Source organism: Lolium rigidum, chromosome 4 (genome assembly GCF_022539505.1).
Source record: "Lolium rigidum isolate FL_2022 chromosome 4, APGP_CSIRO_Lrig_0.1, whole genome shotgun sequence".
NCBI classification, from domain to species: domain Eukaryota; kingdom Viridiplantae; phylum Streptophyta; class Magnoliopsida; order Poales; family Poaceae; genus Lolium; species Lolium rigidum.
This window is the reverse complement of record NC_061511.1, coordinates 279,564,415-279,585,840: the sequence shown is the minus strand read 5'-3', so window position 1 is coordinate 279,585,840 and position 21,426 is coordinate 279,564,415. Positions and strand designations below refer to the sequence as shown.

Sequence of the window (21,426 nt, the reverse complement as noted above, 5' to 3'; positions counted from 1 at the left end):
GGTACCGTTTCGGTCGAGTCGAGTCACTGACGTGTGGGACCCCCTGTCAGCAGGCCTGCGCCGTTACTAGGCCTGTTTCCTCCATTCAAACCGTTTCGGCCCATCTGTTTCCCGCCTAAGCCCATTTAGCCTTTGTCAAATTAATTCGTTTCTGCTGAAATTCAATACTGGACCTTTGCTATAATTTGAGTAGTTTCAAATCTACAAATCCAAATCTGGTGATTCAAAATGCTATAGAAAGCTTATGAAATTATCTAGCTAACCTCACCGGATTCAACCTCATATGTTGTGTAGATTTTGAATAGCAAAAATAACAAAACAGAGACTTTTCATTTTTCAAATAAATCTTAAAAATCAACCAATTTGAATTTTGAAGTGAATCCAATTGCAATAATTCACATTTAACAAACTCTAATTTATTATGTAAAAATATGATATATGTTCTGTATATGATCATGGGCTAGAATCAAAATATTGGCTATGTAGTCAATACTAGCCCATTTAAACTATTTCAAATTTTAGGAATTTAAATCTATGAGGTGTAGCACCTCATTTAAATCATTCTCACAAGTGATATGAAGTAATGTGTTGACCTTTAAATGCTTAGGCTCATACTTGCTCACTTGTAGAATTTAAATCAACATAGTATTTAAATTGCAAAGGTTATTTAAAACACATGAGATGATGAATCTCATTTAAATCACTTTTCTCAAATACTAAGTGTGAAGTGTTGACCTTGGTCAACATGGAAACATCCCTGGTTATTTGAGAATATTAAATCACCTCAATAGTAGTTTTTAAATTAGTGACAACTATGTGTCAAATCATAAGAGAGGTATTCCTCTAATTTAAATCTTGTTCTCAAGTAATTCAACATGAGGTAGTGACCATGGTCTATGTAATCTCATATTGAGTTATTTGGTGACATTAAATCACTACCATGTTAGTATTAAATTGCATGAGGTATGGAACCTCTTTTAAATCATTTTCTCAAATGATAAGTATGAAGAGGTTGACTTTGGTCAACCTAGGTCATATATTATTCATAAGAGAAATTAAATCTTAATAAGATAATGAGAGGAAATTATTTCTCTAAGTAATTAAAAGTAACACCTAAGTTAGTATGAGAGGAAATTATTTTTCTTAAATAAGAAAAAACACATCCACCAACTTAATAGTAATGTGTGATGCTAGTTTAAGTTGTGTGAATCATGTTTGTGCTTAGTTTAGTAAATAAGTTTGGTATGATGATTGTGTACCCCGTATTCGCATTTTAGATGCTAGTACCGGAGACTATCGGGAGGAGGAGGTTTTCTACCAAGAGGAAGGAGAAGAGAACTTTGACCACCACCTCAACCAAGGCAAGATAATACTCTTGCAAAGTGCAAAGCTCACCCTGAGCAAGGCATCCCCCATTTACTTTATGTTCATGATCCTACTTTCCCAGTTTTACTTTACAAGCTTTACTTACTTTTGTTTTACCAAAGTACTATTTGATTCATGATTCACTTGGTTAGTATTGGATTAGTACAAGAGTATCAAAGTTAGCCTAGAAGCAAAGCAAATTACTTAGCACCCCTCGTACCTAGATGCTAGTGCTAAACTTAGAAGTGACTACTCTAGTTGGGAACTTGTGAAATGAAATGACTTTGAAAACCTTGGAATGATGAGTCATTCTATTGAAAGATTTTTAAGGTGAATATGACTGGTGGATGACATGGTGAATTTTACCAAAACTGATGGTTGGGTTCGGATGCGATACCATTCCAATTTTACATGTACCCCCACAATACCTGAATTTGGGTAAGGCTTAGCTGGAAACTTATGTATTTTAGTATGGGTTCCCTCCGAACAAGCGTCATCGGGGTTATGCTGAGGCTGCCTCCATTGAAAGTGAATTGACGTGAAATGCGGTGAATGTCCTACCCAAGCCCTGTGCAGTTCCCGGGTTGACGGTTTGTTTTCACCGGGAGGCCAAGCTCATGGGGAGAGGTGCCTATACTAGGGTATGTAAATGAAAGGTTAGGATTGATAGTTCGTGTACTTGCGTACGATAAATCAGGGCCGCATTACCCACGACGAACTATTGCAATTGTTGTGGCACAAGTGTACAACCTCTGCAGAGTTTAACCTATTCGAATAGCCGCGTCCGTGGTCATGGACAGTTGGAAAGGCCATACTGTTCCGTCATCAGAACTTTCCTAAAAATATGAATGGTGACTTGTGATTTGAGTTGAAAGGTGACTTTGACTTTGAATCACAACTGAGTTGTGGGAATGACACTAATGTTCCCACTTGAGTTAGTTAAGCAAATGAAGAGTTTTGATTATTAAAGTGTTTATGAAATAAAACTGGCTTTATGCAAATGAAAGTAGAGCTTAGAACCCCCTTACTATAGTTGATAGTGTTTACCTTAGTATTAGTTTGCGAGTACTTTAAAGTACTCATGGCTGTGTCCCTGGCTATTCAAATGGCCAGACTATGAAGAAGAGTACCAGAACCCGAAGAAGGACAGCAGGACGTCTACGACAACTAGGATCACTCTCGACGTCAACAGTTGCCTGTGGAATAGATGGACTACTACTACGCTACTTTCGCTTCCGCTATGTGTTATGTAATGGATTAATAGAACTTCTATTATTGTAATGAGACTGGATCATGTGATCCTTTATTTGTAAGACGATTATGTGTTGTAATAAATGATGTGTTGTGATATCAATCTATTATGTCTCGCAAAAACAATATTCCTGGGATTGCGAGGAATGACATAATAGGCATCTGGACTTAAAAATCCGGGTGTTGACAAGTTGGTATCAGAGCCATTGTTTGACCTTAGGAGACCCTAGTTAGAATGGACGTCCGAAAAACTTAGTTTCAAAACAAAGAAGTAAATATTTCTGAAAACTTATTTCCCACTCTTACCCTTGAGATCTTTTTCAAGTGAGAAATTCATGCTCTACTTTTCCTTGAAATTTCTACATAAAAGTTTGCACACTCGATCACTTCTCTAACTTACTCATCCTTATTGCTCACAGATGGAGTACCAATGGGAGTTTTATCAGCTTGGTCCCGGAGGCGACCTAAGGTTCGAAAAGGATTTGAAGCAACTAGTGGAATATCTAGGACACCTGTATCCCGAGTTCTTCGGAATACCCCTCAACAACCACTTCGGAGAATCACCTCGGTGGGAAGTTTCTACTGATCTACGAAGAAAGCTTGGAGCCCCGGTATGGGAAACCATCTGGTTTTCTGTAACGGGAACCACTTGGAAGGAAGGACTAGTCAGAGCTATGCAAGAAGCAATTTTCCGTCTGTGCGGACAAAATGAGAACAAGATCAAGAACACTCGCTTCATCTACTACCCAAGACAGGATTCCATGGGAAGACCGATGACCACGGCACCACGTACGGAGATGAACCCCTATGTAGCACACCAGGACTTCAGGATGTACAAAACCCGTAGGGATTTGGACAACGCCCTCGCCTCTCGCCAAGCACATTACCCGTGAAGACGAAGAATTCCACCTCGAAGAGTAGTATCACCCCAGACACTTAAGTAGGTGTGAGTTGTATCGGGATCCCCTTGTATCGTAGAGCGAATGAATGGTTCTTCAAACCAACGGTGTGTTAGCTTTGTAATATGTGATGTTTGGTATGAATGAAAAAGTGTTGTTGGTTTTACCCCGCAACACTACTCAAATCTTCAAGTTATGAACTTTTTAAACTTTAACAAAACAAACCATAGAAATTTCCCTCTTATCTTATCATCTACCTCAATGTTCAGATGGCCCCACCAACCCGCAACGCCACCCAAGATGCCATGATGCAACTGCTGCAGACAATGATGGCAGACCGAGAAGTCGAAAGAGCTGAACGCCAAGCAAACCTTGTCGCACTGCAACAGATAGCTCAGAACAATCAAGGCCACGGAAACCACGATCACCCCGGATCGAAGCTGAAGAATTTTCAGAACACCAACCCTCCTATGTTCAACAAAACTGAAGAGCCACTTGACGCTGATGACTGGCTCCAGACAATGGAAAACAACCTCGAAGTTGCGGGAGTTGAAGCCGCAGAAAAAGTACTGTTTGCCACCCACTACTCGTCGGGACCTGCCGTAGCCCGGTGGACAAGTGCCCGTGCAATGAATGCGGGACAGATGATGACCTGGGAGGACTTCAAGCTGAAATTTAGCAAGTACCATGTGCCCCAAGGACTGATCAAGAAAATGAGAGACGAGTTCCGGGAACTCAAGCAAGGAAGGATGTCCGTGGTGGAATACCGCGACAGGTTTCTCACTCTGTCAAGGTACGCCCCGGATGAGACCGACACCAATGAGAAGAGAAAGGAAAGATTCCTGAACGGATCGCACGACGAGATGCAAGCTGTGTTAGTGAACATTCCGTTCGCCGACTTGGAAGCCCTAGTGGACTCAGCCATACGGATGGAAGGAAAGCTGCATCGAGGCCAATGAGAACCGCAAGCGCAGGATGATGAACCAGAGTGGACCCCACCATACCCAGAAGTACCGCAACAACTCCTCTGGAGGATTCCCCCTAAGACACAACAAGCCCCCTGCTCAGAGTTATCGCCCCAACTACACCAACAACAACGGAGAACCCCCGAAGCCCGGAGGTAACAACAACAACAACAACCACCCCAACAACAGCAACAACAATGGAAACAACAACAACACCCACACTGGCCCGAGGACCGGAAGCAATGCCATCCCCGTCACCCCGAAGGACAAGTCAACTGTAAACTGCTATGAATGTGGAGTTGTGGGCCACTACTCCAATGAGTGTCCCAAGAAGCTTGCCAAGATTGCCGCCAACACCGCTGCACCTGCCCAGCAACAGCGCCGCTTCGCCGGTAGAAGGAACCAGAACAACAACAACGGCCGCCTCTACCACATGAATGCCACTGAAGCTCAGGAAGCACCCCAGACCATGCCAAGTATGTCTTCCTGTTAATCAAAATACTCAATCTCTCTTAGGAACCTAACTTTTCTTAAAATCTCGGGACGAGATTTGTTTAAGGGGAAGGGTTTGTAACATCCCAAAAATTCAAAACAAAACAAATGAATTTCCCTAGTTCCAAATTTTGGAACCAACAAAAACTTTTATTAAATAGAGTGGGATACATAGTGATCTTGCTTAATTCTTGTGCTAGTGCCATGATTGCTTGTTATTAGTATTTGAAGTGATCTAAAACCCTAAACCTCACCCCTCTTTTCACCATCCTAGTTAAAATAAAATAAAAGGAAATTAAATAAGAAAAAGGCATATGTGCCTATGGCTATTTCTATAAATCTTTACCCTAAGCTTTTATACTTGCTTAGAGGTTTGGAAAACCTTCATACACCTTACCTAACACTTATCAAACCTAATCCAAGTTATTTCCAAAAGAAATAAAAAGAAACTAAAAATGCCATAGAGGCATATGAGAGTAAAATGCAAAAATGTGAATTTAAGAATATTGACCCTAATACATGTGGTGAATGGTTGGATCACCCCTATATACCATCTCAACACTCCACAACCTCATTTGGGTCAAGCCAAGTCAAATTAAAATTTAAATGCAACATATGCATAGAGGCATATGTGGCACATAGCCATTTCACCAAATTTTGCCCTATGACTTTAAACCTTGACCAAATGATGTGAAACCTTCTCCAAACCTAATATAACCCTAAATTAACCCTAACCCATGCCCAAGTAAAGCAAGGTGAACAATTTCCAAAAATAATGAAATTTGACACATCACCTCTTATGTGTTATGGCCAAATTTGCAAATCTTTGAACAAGACCATTTGAAATGGTTTCAATGGTTTGAAAACATTTCTAAACTAATAAGAATCACATTAGAGTCAAGAAAAGTCAAATCAAATGGAGAGAAATGAGAATGTGAGAAAATCCCATTTTTCACTCACACCCACTTAGCCCTTTTTGCAAAACCTCAACCAAGGCCACTTTGGCTTGTGCCATTGCTTGTAAAACTCTTATATATCAAAAACAAACACAATTGACCCAAAGAAACCAAAATCAAACCAAAAGAAAAATCAAATTTCAATAACATGTGATAATGGTCATTTGGGCCATTTATAATTTCTTCCCCACTTTGCACCCACCTATCTTTTGTTTCTACAACCAAACTTGGTCAACCATTGCCATGTCATCCAAGACCAAGTGATGGTGAACAACTTTCATGTTGACCATTAGTACTGATGTTGACCAGGTTGACCAGTAGAGAGGTGACAAGTGAAGACTTTGAAACTATGTGAAGATCAACCCCATTTTGAAATCTCACAAACCTTAACCAAATCCACCACCACCACCATTCTTTCTCTTTAATTATATGAATGAAGTGCACCAAAAAGAATTTCAAAATTTAAAAGAATTTTCATGCGGCCATTTATGCAAACACCTTGCAGGCATAGTTTCAGAATTGCAACACACCCTTTTAACCTCTGGTCCAAAGCCTAAACCACTTTAACCTGGGGATCATTAACCTACTGGTACCCTATCTGCACCAAAGCAAGCCAGGCATTGATGATTAAAGGGAGGACATGATCACAACCACACCTATGCCGGCCATGGGAGACATCACCATGCCACCCTACCTCAACACCTCCCTCTGGTCCATCCAACCTTGTCAACTAGACTCACTAGGAAGTACTAAGCCTGCTGGACAAGATCCCAACGCCAAACCATGCACGACAAGCCCTGGCCACGGCGTGATCACCACGTCACGGGCGCACCGGCAGCGTGCACCGGCACGTGCATCGGGACGCGCCAGTACGCTACCTCGCCTGGACGCCCTCGTCCTTCTCTCCCTCTCCCACTTGGCACGCACGCTCATCACGCCACCAGCTACACGCTGGACATGCTCGCTGGCACGCGGGAACGCCCTAGCCATCGCCATGATCAACATCTCTGCCGCCACGGTACTGCAAGCACTCGATCGTCGCCAGCACGCCCTCGTCCTCCCCTCGCTGCCCCTTGATGGCGTGTATTTCACACGTTCGTTGGACAACCCCAAGAGGAAGGTATGATGCGCATAGCAGCAAGTTTTCCCTCAGAAAGAAACCAAGGTTTATCGAACCAGGAGGAGCCAAGAAGCACGTTGAAGGTTGATGGCGGCGGGATGTAGTGCGGCGCAACACCGGAGATTCCGGCGCCAACGTGGAACCTGCACAACACAACCAAAGTACTTTGCCCCAACGAAACGGTGAGGTTGTCAATCTCACCGGCTTGCTGTAACAAAGGATTAACCGTATTGTGTGGAAGATGATTGTTTGCGAGAGAAAATAGTAAAAACAAGTATTGCAGCAGATTTGTATTTCAGTATTAAAGAATGGACCGGGGTCCACGAGTTCACTAGAGGTGTCTCTCCCATAAGATAAAAGCATGTTGGGTGAACAAATTACAGTCGGGCAATTGACAAATAGAGAGGGCATAACAATGCACATACATGACATGATAAGTATAGTGAGATTTAATTGGGCATTACGACAAAGTACATAGACCGCCATCCAACCGCATCTATGCCTAAAAAGTCCACCTTCGGGTTATCATCCGAACCCCTCCGAGTATTAAGTTGCTAAACAACGAGACAATTGCATTAAGTATGGTGCGTAATGTAATCAACAACTACATCCTCGGACATAGCGCCAATGTTTTATCCCTAGTGGCAACAGCACAACACAACCTTAGAACTTTACGTCACTTCGTCCAGGTGTCAATGCGAGGCATGAACCCACTATCGAGCATAAGTACTCCCTCTTGGAGTTAAAAGTAAAAACTTGGCCGGAGCCTCTACTAGAAACGGAGAGCATGCAAGATCATAAACAACACATGTATAATAACTTGATAATTAACATGACATAGTATTCTCTATCCATCGGATCCCGACAAACACAACATATAGAATTACGGATAGATGATCTTGATCATGTTAGGCAGCTCACAAGATCCAACAATGAAGCACAATGAGGAGAAGACAACCATCTAGCTACTGCTATGGACCCATAGTCCAGGGGTGAACTACTCACTCATCACTCCGGAGGCGACCATGGCGGTGTAGAGTCCTCCGGGAGATGAATCCCCTCTCCGGCAGGGTGCCGGAGGAGATCTCCAGAATCCCCCGAGATGGGATCGGCGGCGACGGCGTCTCAGTAAGGTTTTCCGTATCGTGGTTTTTCGCCTCAGGGGTTTCGCGACGGAGGCTTTAAGTAGGCGGAAGGGCAGGTCAAGGGGCGTCACGAGGGCCCACGCTATAGGTCGGCGCGGCCGGGGCTTGGGCCGCGCCGCCCTATAGCTTGGCCACCTCGTGGCCCCACTTCGTGTGTTCTTCGGTCTTCCGGAAGCTCCGTGGAAAAATAGGGCCCCGGGTTTTCGTTTCGTCCAATTCCGAGAATATTTCGTTACTAGGATTTCTGAAACCAAAAACAGCGAGAAAACAGGAACCGGCACTTCGGCATCTTGTTAATAGGTTAGTTCCAGAAAATGCACGAATATGACATAAAGTGTGCATAAAACATGTAGGTATCATCAATAATATGGCATAGAACATAAGAAATTATCGATACGTCGGAGACGTATCACCCCTTCACGCGCGTCGTCCTCGCCATGATCCCCGCTACCTAGCACGCCCCCTAGTTTGCCCCTTCGTTCCCTGGAACGACCTCGTCGTCGTCGACCCTTCACAGCACCCGCCGGCCTCCTCACCCTCCTATAAATAGAGCTCCTCCGCCCCTTCTTCCTTCACACCATCTCGCTCCCCTACCTCTCCTCGACCTCCTCCACTTCTTCTCCCCGCGGATTACGCCACAGAGCGCTCCAATTTCATCACCGATCCCCGCCACCGTAGCTCCGCACCGCCGTCGAATTAGCCCACCTCAAGCTCCGCCGCCGGTACCAGTCGCCGTCTCGTCATCGACAACGTCGCCTAGCCTCTGCGCCAGCCCCGCGGGAACCTCCGTCACGCCGCCGACCCCCTACCTCGCCGGCGCAGCAAGCCTTCCTCCCCCGACGGAGACGACGCCTCCCCACCGCACGATCTACTTCTAATCGAACGACGCACGTTGCTAGGTACCGTTTCGGTCGAGTCGAGTCACTGACGTGTGGGACCCCCTGTCAGCAGGCCTGCGCCGTTACTGGGCCTGTTTCCTCCATTCAAACCGTTTCGGCCCATCTGTTTCCCGCCTAAGCCCATTTAGCCTTTGTCAAATTAATTCGTTTCTGCTGAAATTCAATACTGGACCTTTGCTATAATTTGAGTAGTTTCAAATCTACAAATCCAAATCTGGTGATTCAAAATGCTATAGAAAGCTTATGAAATTATCTAGCTAACCTCACAGGATTCAACCTCATATGTTGTGTAGATTTTGAATAGCAAAAATAACAAAACATAGACTTTTCAGTTTCCAAATAAATCTTAAAAATCAACCAATTTGAATTTTGAAGTGAATCCAATTGCAATAATTCACATTTAACAAACTCTAATTTATTATGTAAAAATATGATATATGTTCTGTATATGATCATGGGCTAGAATCAAAATATTGGCTATGTAGTCAATACTAGCCCATTTAAACTATTTCAAATTTTAGGAATTTAAATCTATGAGGTGTAGCACCTCATTTAAATCATTCTCACAAGTGATATGAAGTAATGTGTTGACCTTTAAATGCGTAGGCTCATACTTGCTCACTTGTAGAATTTAAATCAACATAGTATTTAAATTGCAAAGGTTATTTAAAACACATGAGATGATGAATCTCATTTAAATCACTTTTCTCAAATACTAAGTGTGAAGTGTTGACCTTGGTCAACATGGAAACATCCCTGGTTATTTGAGAATATTAAATCACCTCAATAGTAGTTTTTAAATTAGTGACAACTATGTGTCAAATCATAAGAGAGGTATTCCTCTAATTTAAATCTTGTTCTCAAGTAATTCAACATGAGGTAGTGACCATGGTCTATGTAATCTCATATTGAGTTATTTGGTGACATTAAATCACTACCATGTTAGTATTAAATTGCATGAGGTATGGAACCTCTTTTAAATCATTTTCTCAAATGATAAGTATGAAGAGGTTGACTTTGGTCAACCTAGGTCATATATTATTCATAAGAGAAATTAAATCTTAATAAGATAATGAGAGGAAATTATTTCTCTAAGTAATTAAAAGTAACACCTAAGTTAGTATGAGAGGAAATTATTTTTCTTAAATAAGAAAAAAACACATCCACCAACTTAATAGTAATGTGTGATGCTAGTTTAAGTTGTGTGAATCATGTGTGTGCTTAGTTTAGTAAATAAGTTTGGTATGATGATTGTGTACCCCGTATTCGTATTTTAGACGCTAGTACCGGAGACTATCAGGAGGAGGAGGTTTTCTACCAAGAGGAAGGAGAAGAGAACTTTGACCACCACCTCAACCAAGGCAAGATAATACTCTTGCAAAGTGCAAAGCTCACCCTGAGCAAGGCATCCCCCATTTACTTTATGTTCATGATCCTACTTTCCCAGTTTTACTTTACAAGCTTTACTTACTTTTGTTTTACCAAAGTACTGTTTAATTCATGATTCACTTGGTTAGTATTGGATTAGTACAAGAGTATCAAAGTTAGCCTAGAAGCAAAGCAAATTACTTAGCACCCCTCATACCTAGATGCTAGTGCTAAACTTAGAAGTGACTACTCTAGTTGGGAACTTGTGAAATGAAATGACTTTGAAAACCTTGGAATGATGAGTCATTCTATTGAAAGATTTTGAAGGTGAATATGACTGGTGGATGACATGGTGAATTTTACCAAAACTGATGGTTGGGTTCGGATGCGATACCATTCCAATTTTACAAGTACCCCCACAATACCTGAATTTGGGTAAGGCTTAGCTGGAAACTTATGTATTATAGTATGGGTTCCCTCCGAACAAGCGTCATCGGGGTTATGCTGAGGCTGCCTCCATTGAAAGTGAATTGACGTGAAATGCGGTGAATGTCCTACCCAAGCCCTGTGCAGTTCCCGGGTTGACGGTTTGTTTTCACCGGGAGGCCAAGCTCATGGGGAGAGGTGCCTATACTAGGGTATGTAAATGAAAGGTTAGGATTGATAGTTCGTGTACTGCGTACGATAAATCAGGGCCAGTTACCCCTGACGAACTATTGCAATTGTTGTGGCACAAGTGTACAACCTCCGCGAGTTTAACCTATTCGAATAGCCGCGTCCGTGGTCATGGACGAGTTGGAAAGGCCATACTTGTTCCGTCATCGGAACTTTCCTAAAAATATGAATGGTGACTTGTGATTTGAGTTGAAAGGTGACTTTGACTTTGAATCACAAGCTGAGTTGTGGGAATGACACTAATGTTCCCACTTGAGTTAGTTAAGCAAATGAAGAGTTTTGATTATTAAAGTGTTTATGAAATAAAGCTGGCTTTATGCAAATGAAAGTAGAGCTTAGAACCCCCTTACTATAGTTGATAGTGTTTACCTTAGTATTAGTTTGCGAGTACTTTAAAGTACTCATGGCTGTGTCCCCTGGCTATTCAAATGGCCGGACTATGAAGAAGAGTACCAGTAACCCGGAAGAAGGACAGCGGGACGTCTACGACAACTAGGATCACTCCCGACGTCAACGAGTTGCTCGTGGAATAGATGGACTACTACTACGCTACTTTCGCTTCCGCTATGTGTTATGTAATGGATTAATAGAACTTCTATTATTGTAATGAGACTGGATCATGTGATCCTTTATTTGTAAGACGATTATGTGTTGTAATAAATGATGTGTTGTGATATCAATCTATTATGTCTCGCAAAAACAATATTCCTGGGATTGCGAGGAATGACATAATAGGCATCTGGACTTAAAAATCCGGGTGTTGACAGACGAACCGCCGGCCAAGCGCTTCTGCCCCTGGCCGGGGAACCTCAGCGACTTCGACAGCGACGACGACGACGTTGACGAGGAGGACGAGGACAACGAGGGTCCTGCCGGCGGCCGGCCGCAGCGGCCGACGACGAGCCCGCCGGGAGTAGCGCCGACAGCGGCGACGACGGCGACGACGAGGGCAGCGACGGCCCGTAGATAGGACCCTTAGCATAGGATCAGTAGTAGTAGATGGGGCAATATATCCCCTAGTATTTCCTTTTGAGAGCAATCAGCTCTTTATGTAAGACATCTTGTCTATCAATGAAGAATTTCCCCCAATTTGATTTTGCCGATTTCCTTTAAGCTAATTTAGCCGATTTCCCCTCATACTGACCCTGCCGATTGTCCACTTACCAATGCTCAATGAGCCGATGGCAACGCATCGGTCCTTCACAATCTATCCTTCAACTCTTCGACTAATGTCTTTGAGATCTGGTGGATAACATGGAAGACCCCTGCCTTCACGAGAGTCCTTAAATTCCTCCCACCAGCTCCGGTGATCTTCTTCTGCAAAAACTCACCATCTTTGAAGAAGGTTGCGCCGCAGGACCAGCCGATGACGCTCCAATCGGCTTCTAAAAACAGAGCATCTACCAGGTCAGCTGCCTCCCGAGCCTCGGTCAAGGCGAAAACAGCGATGAGGACACGCAATTCAGACAAATGGACCTGAGCTTGATCAAATCTGAGAAAGCTACCATGCAGAGCCAGCCAGAGCCGATCCCCTTTCCTCCGTTGAAAGCCGATATTGCAGATGATCACCAATCGGCTTAGAAACCAAAACTCCCCTGACAACACTGCTGCACTGGCAACCTTGCACACAGAGTTGGAGGTCCTCGTGTCTTGAACACGCAACTGGTAGAACCCATGGAATTTGTACTAGAGTCGATGGCTGTGCATCGGCTTTGTTCCTTAGCTCTAAAGTCGATGTCCGTGCATCGGCTGTACATCTTGAGAAAAATTTGTTTTTTACTGGCCGATTTTTCTATCGGCCCCCAATATTTCACTGCACATGTATCGCACATGTTCATCTGATTAGGTGCCCCCCGAGCCGATTCTGCCAGGTAACTGCGGATATCGGCTCTGTGGTTAGCCAAGGCACTATATGTGAACATCGGCTCTGTTAGGACCAGTGTTGACTTCTTCCAGCTCATCGGCCGACGTAAACCCATTGCCCATTAGATCGACGTTGAACCTAGGCAGAATGCATGGCGAAGATAATTTTGGCCGATTGCTGGAATCGGCCTCCATGTTGATTGAATTGCTCAATGAAGGTTTTGCAATGTTCCTCCATAGATCCTTGGGGCCGATCCCATGGATCGGCATCGCCACATTTGTCCATAGATGTTGCTCTTGTTACACGGTCAGGCCGGTGGATAAAACCAGCATAACCCCGTCCTTCGTCACGTCGATGCGCTCGCAGTCGTCCAAATTGATGCCTGAGAGTGGCTCTTGGCCTGATGTCTCCCAAACGTTCATGCCGGCCGTTGAAATCTCGGCTGAATCATCCGCGTGGACGACTTCTACTTCATCTCCATCCCACTCGTATTAGGCATTGGTGCATCGTGGATGGAATGCAACGATTGGCGTGGATCCAATCTCTCCCTAGCGAGACAGCATAGGTGCTCTTGCTGTCGACAATAAAGAACGTCGTAGGGATGGTTTTCCTTCCTACGGTCGGATCCACGTTCGAACACCTTGTGCGTCGGATGCTTGGCCGTTGAAATCGCTCGGCGTCACGTTGGTTTTGATCGGATCCGAGCTAGAGCGTCCCAACCGACGTAGCATGGAGTATGGCATAATGTTGACTGCCGCTCCGGTGTCCACCAGGCATCTTGTTGACGAGGCTGCCCATTGATGTAGCCTCGCAAGTACAGGGCCTTCAGATGTCTGTAGCTTCTTTCTCGTGGCTTCTCAAAGATAACCGGCCGTGGGCCGCAGTCAAGTTGTGCCACAGGTGCTTCGTCTAATCCTGGAGCACTAAACTCCGTCGGCAGGATGAACACCATGTTTGTGCCAGCCGATGTCTCATCATCGGCTTTCTTTTGTCCGGGCGCCACTCTTTCCTTTGTGGCCGACCTTCTTCGTCCAGGGTTCGCTGAATTTTAGCGGCCGGATCGAGCCGCGCCTTCCTCAACGTGTGCGGGTATAACCTTTCGGCTTCCTCCAAACCACGTAGTCGCTGAACCCTACGCTTTTGGGAACGGCTGAGCCCATCAGGGCACCACCTTGGCCGATGATACTTATCTTCTTCTTCATCATCGTCCTCTAGTTCCTTGAGATCTTCTACCCGAGAGGACTCAGCGTGCTTGTTCCGAGGCGGGAGAGGCCCTAGACGTTTGAACACGGACACGTTAGTCGCATCCTTCTTCTTTTGTCTACATTCGCGGGCAGTTGCCGATTGTAGGCAATCGGCTCATTCCTGAATCCCAACAGTGTCTGAAGAAGGGGCAGTCCCAGTGTCTATCCACGTCGTCTTGCTCTCTCTACTTTTCCTTGGCGTGGCGCTCATATCTCTCCTCGTCGCGATCATGCCGACGGTGTCTCCTGGCGTCCCTAGCCAGACGATCTCTTTCATCATCGTCGTTGTATCGTCGGCGTTGGTCATATTGACTCACGTACTTGTTGAGGAGGTGATCAGAGAGAGGTCGCTGATATCTCACATTCCTCACTTCTCCCTCTGTGATATAGCGCTTGCCATCGTGACGGAGCCGATCGTGTGGAACGGCTTCCTCTGTGTCCTTGCTATGAGAGCAGCTGCCCTCGTCTCCGTCCTTACCAGAGTGGTTCCCAGGTCCTACCATGTTGATGTCGAACGAGAATCCTGGCTGGCACCCTCCAGGGTAAGTGTACTCCACCATGTTAACGGCGGGAAGGGGTGTGTGTCGACCTTCATGGCGTACCGGCTGAAAATTAGACGCCCTTGTTCTATCGCCATTTGGACTCCGCCGACGCCACACCCTGCGGTCGTTGGTGGCATGGGTGAACGTGTTATGCCACTTGCGGTATGGCTTTCCGTTCAGCTCCCGAGCCGTGGGGATCTTGTGGCCTTCGGGTACCTTTAGTCTGCTTCTCCTTAAGTAAGAGATCGAAAATTTGCTCAGCCTTGGTGACATCGAAGTCAAACCCTCTTGGAGGACCTTGTGGCTTAACCCACTTACGGGACACGGGGCTTGCCCCCGAGTCCATTCAGCCATCGCTACCTCTTGATCTCCCGCAGAGCCTTCATCTTCATCCGCCTCAACCGGGACCACCGCACGCTTGAATTTATCCCGGTATACATCCGGGTGGCGCCGTTCATATGCCGACGCCTTCGCACCATGTGCGCCGGTGAAGGGTAGTCTCGCTTGGGAGGCCACGTCCTTGATCGGTGATGCGAGACCCACCACTGCCAACTCGACTGCTTCTTTTTCAGTCACACGAGCCGAATAGCATCGGTTCCTAACGGTCCTGAAGCGCTGGACGTATTCTGAAACTGTTTCTCCGCGCTTCTGTCGCACTTGCGCTAGATCAGCAATGCCAGCCTCGGAAGCCTCTGAGTGATACTGCATGTGGAATTGCTCTTCCAACTGCTTCCAAGTCCGGATTGAATCTGGTGGCAGCGATGTGTACCACCCGAAAGCCGATCCTGTGAGGGACTGTGCGAAGAACCTCACACGCAGCTCATTTGATGCTGAGATCGTACCCAGCTGCGCCAAATATCGGCTGACATGCTCGATGGAGCGTGAACCATCTGATCCATTAAACTTGGAGAAATCAGGGAGCCGATATTTGGGTGGTAGCGGGATCAACTCGTACTCATTGGGGTACGGCTTGGAATAGCCGATTGTCCTCCTTTTCGGCACCATGCCGAACCGGTCTTTTAAGATGGTACTAATCCGATCCGCGGTGCCTGGTCGTAGGAATCGAACTCCGAAGATTCGCCGGAGTGGCATACTTAGCCAGCCATGCTTGCTTTTCCAGCTCCGAGCCAACTGCAGGAGCTGGGCTCGGAGGTTTGTCGGAGTGGCATACTTAGCTAGCCACGTCCGCTTCTCAAGGTCCGTTCCCGAAGTTCCTCCTCGCTCGTTCCGTAAATCCCCGTTGTTGCGATCGGTTTGTGAGTGTCCGATTATCTGCAGTCTGGCACGTATGTGCACGTGTATCCGTGAGGGATCTCCTTAGGCGCCTCATGCAAGAACTGGTAGTCACTAGGGTCACCACCGATCTTGTAGACGACGTATGCCGGTGAGTTCGGCACTTCTGGTGCTGCCAACGCGAACGGCAGCGGTGGACGGGACCGGAGTGGCATCTCTCCTTGGTGAGTCCCTAGAGCTGGTCCCGACGGAGAGTACCGATGCCTCATGATTTCCTGGATCACGCGAAGAGCGACACGCTCCAAAGTGTTCACCGAGGCTCTCGGAATGGCGGTGTAGCGAATGAGCTACCATGAAGTTAATCTCCTCGACGCGAGACCCGGTGCGTTCTTCTGACGGGGCGGACAGGTCCACTCCATCGAGCGCGCCTTCAGGTGAGAACCCTTTCCACCTGATGCCGTGTGAGCGGGTTCTGTGAAAAGAGCCGATGAGATCGGCTTCGAGGATCGCTTTGACCTCGTCATGCTTCTTCTTGAGTTCCTCGGTCAGATCCTCGTACGTGACTGGAGTGCCTTCCGCCATCTCAGATGTAGATGGCGATGCGGTTGATGTCGAAGATTGTCCCACCGGGCGTGCCAGAATGTGTTGCGGTCAGAAACCCACCGGCGAGCAGCGACGGGCAACACGGTAGAGCCGGGAGGCTCCCAGGACTGCGGCTGGCCCCGGTCCCTCCGAGCGACGGCCCGCAAAGACTCGGCACGCACGTCCGATGCTGGTGCAAGGGCGTGCCACCTGACCTATACCCGGTCGGGAAGGTGTTGGATGTGCCTCGCTTAGTTTCCCGCATGGCATACACGTAAACATTAAATACGAGCCTCGATCGGCTCTCAGGTTGTCTCGTGAATCGGCTCAAGGAGCCGATCCACCCATGATGCGTACGAGGTGTACGATCAGATGGTGGTCCTGCTTGATCAAGATAAAGCTAACGACCTACTACGATTTAGGGTTTTCACCGCATAATCGGAACATACTACTCGTGATTGAGCCTGGCGGCCACGCACGGTGATCGTAAACCGACCCTAGACAAGGCCTAAAAACCAACACGAAGTTGATCCTCGGAACATCCTGTCTAGGGCTAGCAAACTACACCCTACGCGCCACCGGATCCTTCAACCCGTTTGTAAGGCCTAACCATGCAGATATTAAACTAATCCTTAAAGAACAAGGAGCAATCATAACGGATCGGATCTACTAAATAATGATCAAGCGGGGTGCCGCCCTTACACCTAGGTGTAAGGACGGCTAGACGTCTAAGGGTTGCACGACGACAGCATATGATACGATGAACAATGCTAACCCTAACACATCTATGATAACTACGTTGCTCGCCATCAAAAAGGCTTCAGCACGAGCAACGCATGATCAACGAATAAACTTGTACTGCCTAGATCGCAAGATGCGATCTAGGCAGCATGATGCTTACCCGAAAGAAACCCTCGAGACAAGGGAGTTGGCGATGCGCCTAGATTGGTTTGTGGTGAACGTGATTGTTGTTTATTTCATAAACCCTAGATACATATTTATAGTCCGTAGACTTTCTAACGTGGGAATAATCCCAACCGGGCACGAGCTCAAACTCTATCTAACCGACACGTATCCTACTATGTTACAGATACACGGGCAAACTAGCCCAAACTTTGTATACAAGGCCGATTCATGTATTTCTTCCATGTATATTCTTCAAGCCCATCTTCAATCGCGGCCCACCTCTGATCCGATCAAATTCTGGTGATAACACTTTCTCAATTTGATTTAGCTCAGCAATTCGCTTTGCAGCATAACGAATACTGACACTCGCTAGTATGAACCCCGCCGGATTGTGCTGCAAGCCAGAGAGAAGTATTGGGGAGCAAGTCAAAGACTTCTTGATCACCGCGTCTCTTTTTTACCTATGGCTCGGTAACACACACGCAAAACCACCGGAGATGCGAGGGAAAAGTTAGAGCACAACACAACTGTCAGCGACCGACCGATGACTACTTTATCACTGTCTCCTGCTCGTCATGATCCTCCGGACGGCGCTCCGTGATGAGAACTTCTTTTTACACCGACCGGATTAACAAATCACTCCTGCTGTACAACTAGCAAAGTAAAGTAATTAAGCAGGTTCACACTCCTCAGTGAGTAGAAAGTCCACGGCGAAGCTCGGTGGGAGTAGCTTGCCGGCGAAGCCTGCCCGGCCCATCCCTCGCCACCTCTTCTCTGGCCCAGACCGCTAAACCCTAGCCAGATGACACCACGGTCCCACCCGTCCACCTCACTAGCATGTGGAGCCCACCCAACACCCCTCCGTCTCTATATAAACCCTCTCCCCCCAATGCTCCAAACCACACACCAAAAAGAATCTCACTGCACTCCAAACATCAGTCGAGCATCCAAGGAAGAAGCTCGAGCACCGTCCTCTCACTCACTCACCCACTAGCTTAGCTTCAATGGCCATGGAGAAGGCAGCAGCGGAGAACGCGGAGAAGGCGGCGCCGCTGAAGCTGCTGGGGTCGTGGGCGAGCTCGTACACGCACCGCGTGCAGCTTGCGCTGCGGCTCAAGGGCCTTGAGTTCGAGTACGCGGAGGAGGACCTGGGCAGCAAGAGCGAGGCGCTGCTGCGCCACAACCCGGTCTACAAGAAGGTCCCCGTGCTGGTCCTCCCCGACGGCCGCGCCCTCGCCGAGTCCGCCATCATCCTCCACTACCTCGACGACGCCTTCCCGGCCGCCCGCCAGCTCCTCCCCGACGACCCCTTCGACCGCGCCGTCGCAAGATTCTGGTGCCACTTCAGCGACGACAAGGTACGTGCGCAAGCACTCTGTGGTTCTTGGACGGCAACGGTGGAAAATGTCTGACGGGTTGACTTTTCTAATGGAATATGTAGCTTGGTCCGGCGGTGGGGGCGGTGTTCGCGTCGACGGGCGAGGAGCAGGAGGCGGCGGTGCGGCAGGTGCACGAGAACCTGGCGCTGCTGGAGGCGGAGCTGCGGGAGGGGGCGTTCAAGGGCCGCCGCTTCTTCGGCGGCGACGAGGTCGGGTTCCTCGACGTCGTCCTGGGCTGCGGCTCATACTGGCTGGCCGTGTTCGAGGAGGTGACCGGCGTGCAGCTGGTGGACGCCGACGCGTTCCCGCTCTTCCACGCCTGGCTGCGCGACTTCGAGGCGCAGGAGGAGGTCAGGGAGACCATCCCCTCCGTCGACCGCCTCCTCGACTACGCGCGTGGCCTCCGCCAGATGCTGCTCGCCATGGCCGCAGGCGCCGGCGCTCCGGCCGACGCCCCCACCGCAGCTCCGCCCTCCGCGGCGCCGCCGGCCCCCGCCACGGCTGACATCGCCGTCGACATATGACCGCCGGCCATGCCGTACGTATACGGCGCGTCGTGTCGTAGTAGCTTACGTACTAGCTGTAGTATAGTTCCGCATGTTGCGCCGCGCCGAGCATGTGGCGCGGCGCCCTGATTAGCGCTGCTGCTACCACTCTAGTTAGTGGCGCAGTCTGGCTAGGTGTCGTTTTTTCCTCTTCTCTGTTAATTTGTTATGCGTTGTGTTTGTAACCGGGAATCTTATGTGTTCGCTCGCTTGCTTGTTTAGACATGTTGCACGTGTGTCTGGCAGCTTCTTTTGGATTTTCAACACCCTCATGATCTATCGGGAAGATGACACAGTATTCTGCTACCAGCTACACTTGCAGATCTTTTTTTTACTGTGGGTAGTTCTGATTTTGCTACCAACGCTCTGCTATGGGTGGTAGGCCAAGTTGATTACCGTTACCTGAGTAAAACGGGACTGTTAGAACGAGGGTCAGAATGCAGCGTGATGACCATTTAATGCTGCAGAGCAAACTGATGAGGCATCAATGCGTGCTTCAGTAAAGCGTAGTAAGCTTCTCAGATCTCCTCTGTTCAGAATTGATCAGTGCGTGCGTTCGTCGTGAAGTCTGCTGCTCCAGCAGTCCGCTCATTAACTTGCTTCCCTTTTCTCACCAGATCAACAATACTAGCGAGCAACAAGATCACGAGTTAATCAAACGTAGCCAACCAAGTTCACTCGGTACAGCAGAATAGTGGAGTACTTTACACGTTTACTCATGGACTTATAAATTTGGAAATTCAATTCGGCTCCCGGATGCATACGCTTTCTCTACCAAAATTTTTTTTAAGTGTCAAAAATTTTAACAAAAAATTCTACATGCACATCTCCATGATTCATATTTAATCAAACTTGGTAAATTTATTTCATTTTTTATCTAAACTAGCACAGCGGCCCTCGCAATTGCTAGGGCATCATCTTTACTTTTCTTAGAGAGATGAGCATTGTCTTTACTATGTCTATGTTATCTTGCAAATAAAGTTATGATTTTCTGATATTTATACTATTTCATGGAAGATTATACATTTTACAACCCTATTCCCACTAAATTAATATACACGTGTTGAAACCATACTTAATCGCCTTTATTTGGTGAGAAATTGTTAGGGAATTTGTAAATAATGTAATTTACCAGTGTCTCCTTTTACACCATATTAAATTGTTATATAAAATTAAAAGTTTTGATTTTGACTTAGTGTTAAATAAATTATGTAGACGAATAGCAGCCTAATCTCTTCTTTGATGCTGGCACATTGAAATATTGGGTCAAACTTTTTGTGTGGATTCACATTTACTATGCAGTAATTCCCGGGGATATGGGTTCCCATGGCTTGCCTTCCTTTTCAACACCCAGTTTGGAGAATTCAGCTAATTTGGTAGTATGGCTCTCATCGATCAGTCGATCTTAGGGCCCTACTCTTTGAATTCACATTCTCAGGTAATATTTTTATAATTTGAGAGGTTAATTCAACTACTACATCTAACTTTTTTTATTAGTTGCATACATATGTTCATACTCGTATGTACATATATATGAATCAATTTATTTTGGAAGCCTTATATATTTTCTTGCCACAATGTCATTTCTTTCAAATATATGCTACAATATCCTAGGGTAATATCACTCTTATGTCATGACACGCACACACAGATAAGCTAAATGCATACATGGTCAGCTTTGGAGTTTCTTCTGACCGGTTAGCTTAGGGTTAGCTTCACGTACATATATCAATATCAATATTGGGCGCAAATTTCATCCACCTAAATCATCTAGCTTGCCTGCGTGCTCATATAGCATCCATACTCTTTTTTACATTCTATAGCGGTCGGAATTGTTCCATCCAGAAAATACTTCTTATGCATATATTTTTAATCTCCACCGTTAATATTGTAGTTAACGAAGAGTAGACAGGTCATATTATTTAGCCCATTTGGAAGAACATGGGGGTTTCATTTTCATCTGTATATTGCTTTTCTCATATATATGTGTCACCAT

At 46.5% G+C, this 21,426-nt stretch overlaps 1 protein-coding gene across 1 annotated transcript; it reads left to right on the top strand.

Moving 5' to 3' along the window:
• Nucleotides 1–18,516: 18,516 nt before the first annotated feature.
• LOC124706550 (glutathione transferase GST 23-like) lies at nt 18,517–19,409 on the top strand. Its single transcript, XM_047238216.1, has 2 exons — nt 18,517–18,864; nt 18,948–19,409. The coding sequence occupies exons 1-2, from the start codon at nt 18,517–18,519 to the stop codon at nt 19,407–19,409; spliced, it is 810 nt and encodes a 269-aa protein (XP_047094172.1).
• Nucleotides 19,410–21,426: the final 2,017 nt, after the last annotated feature.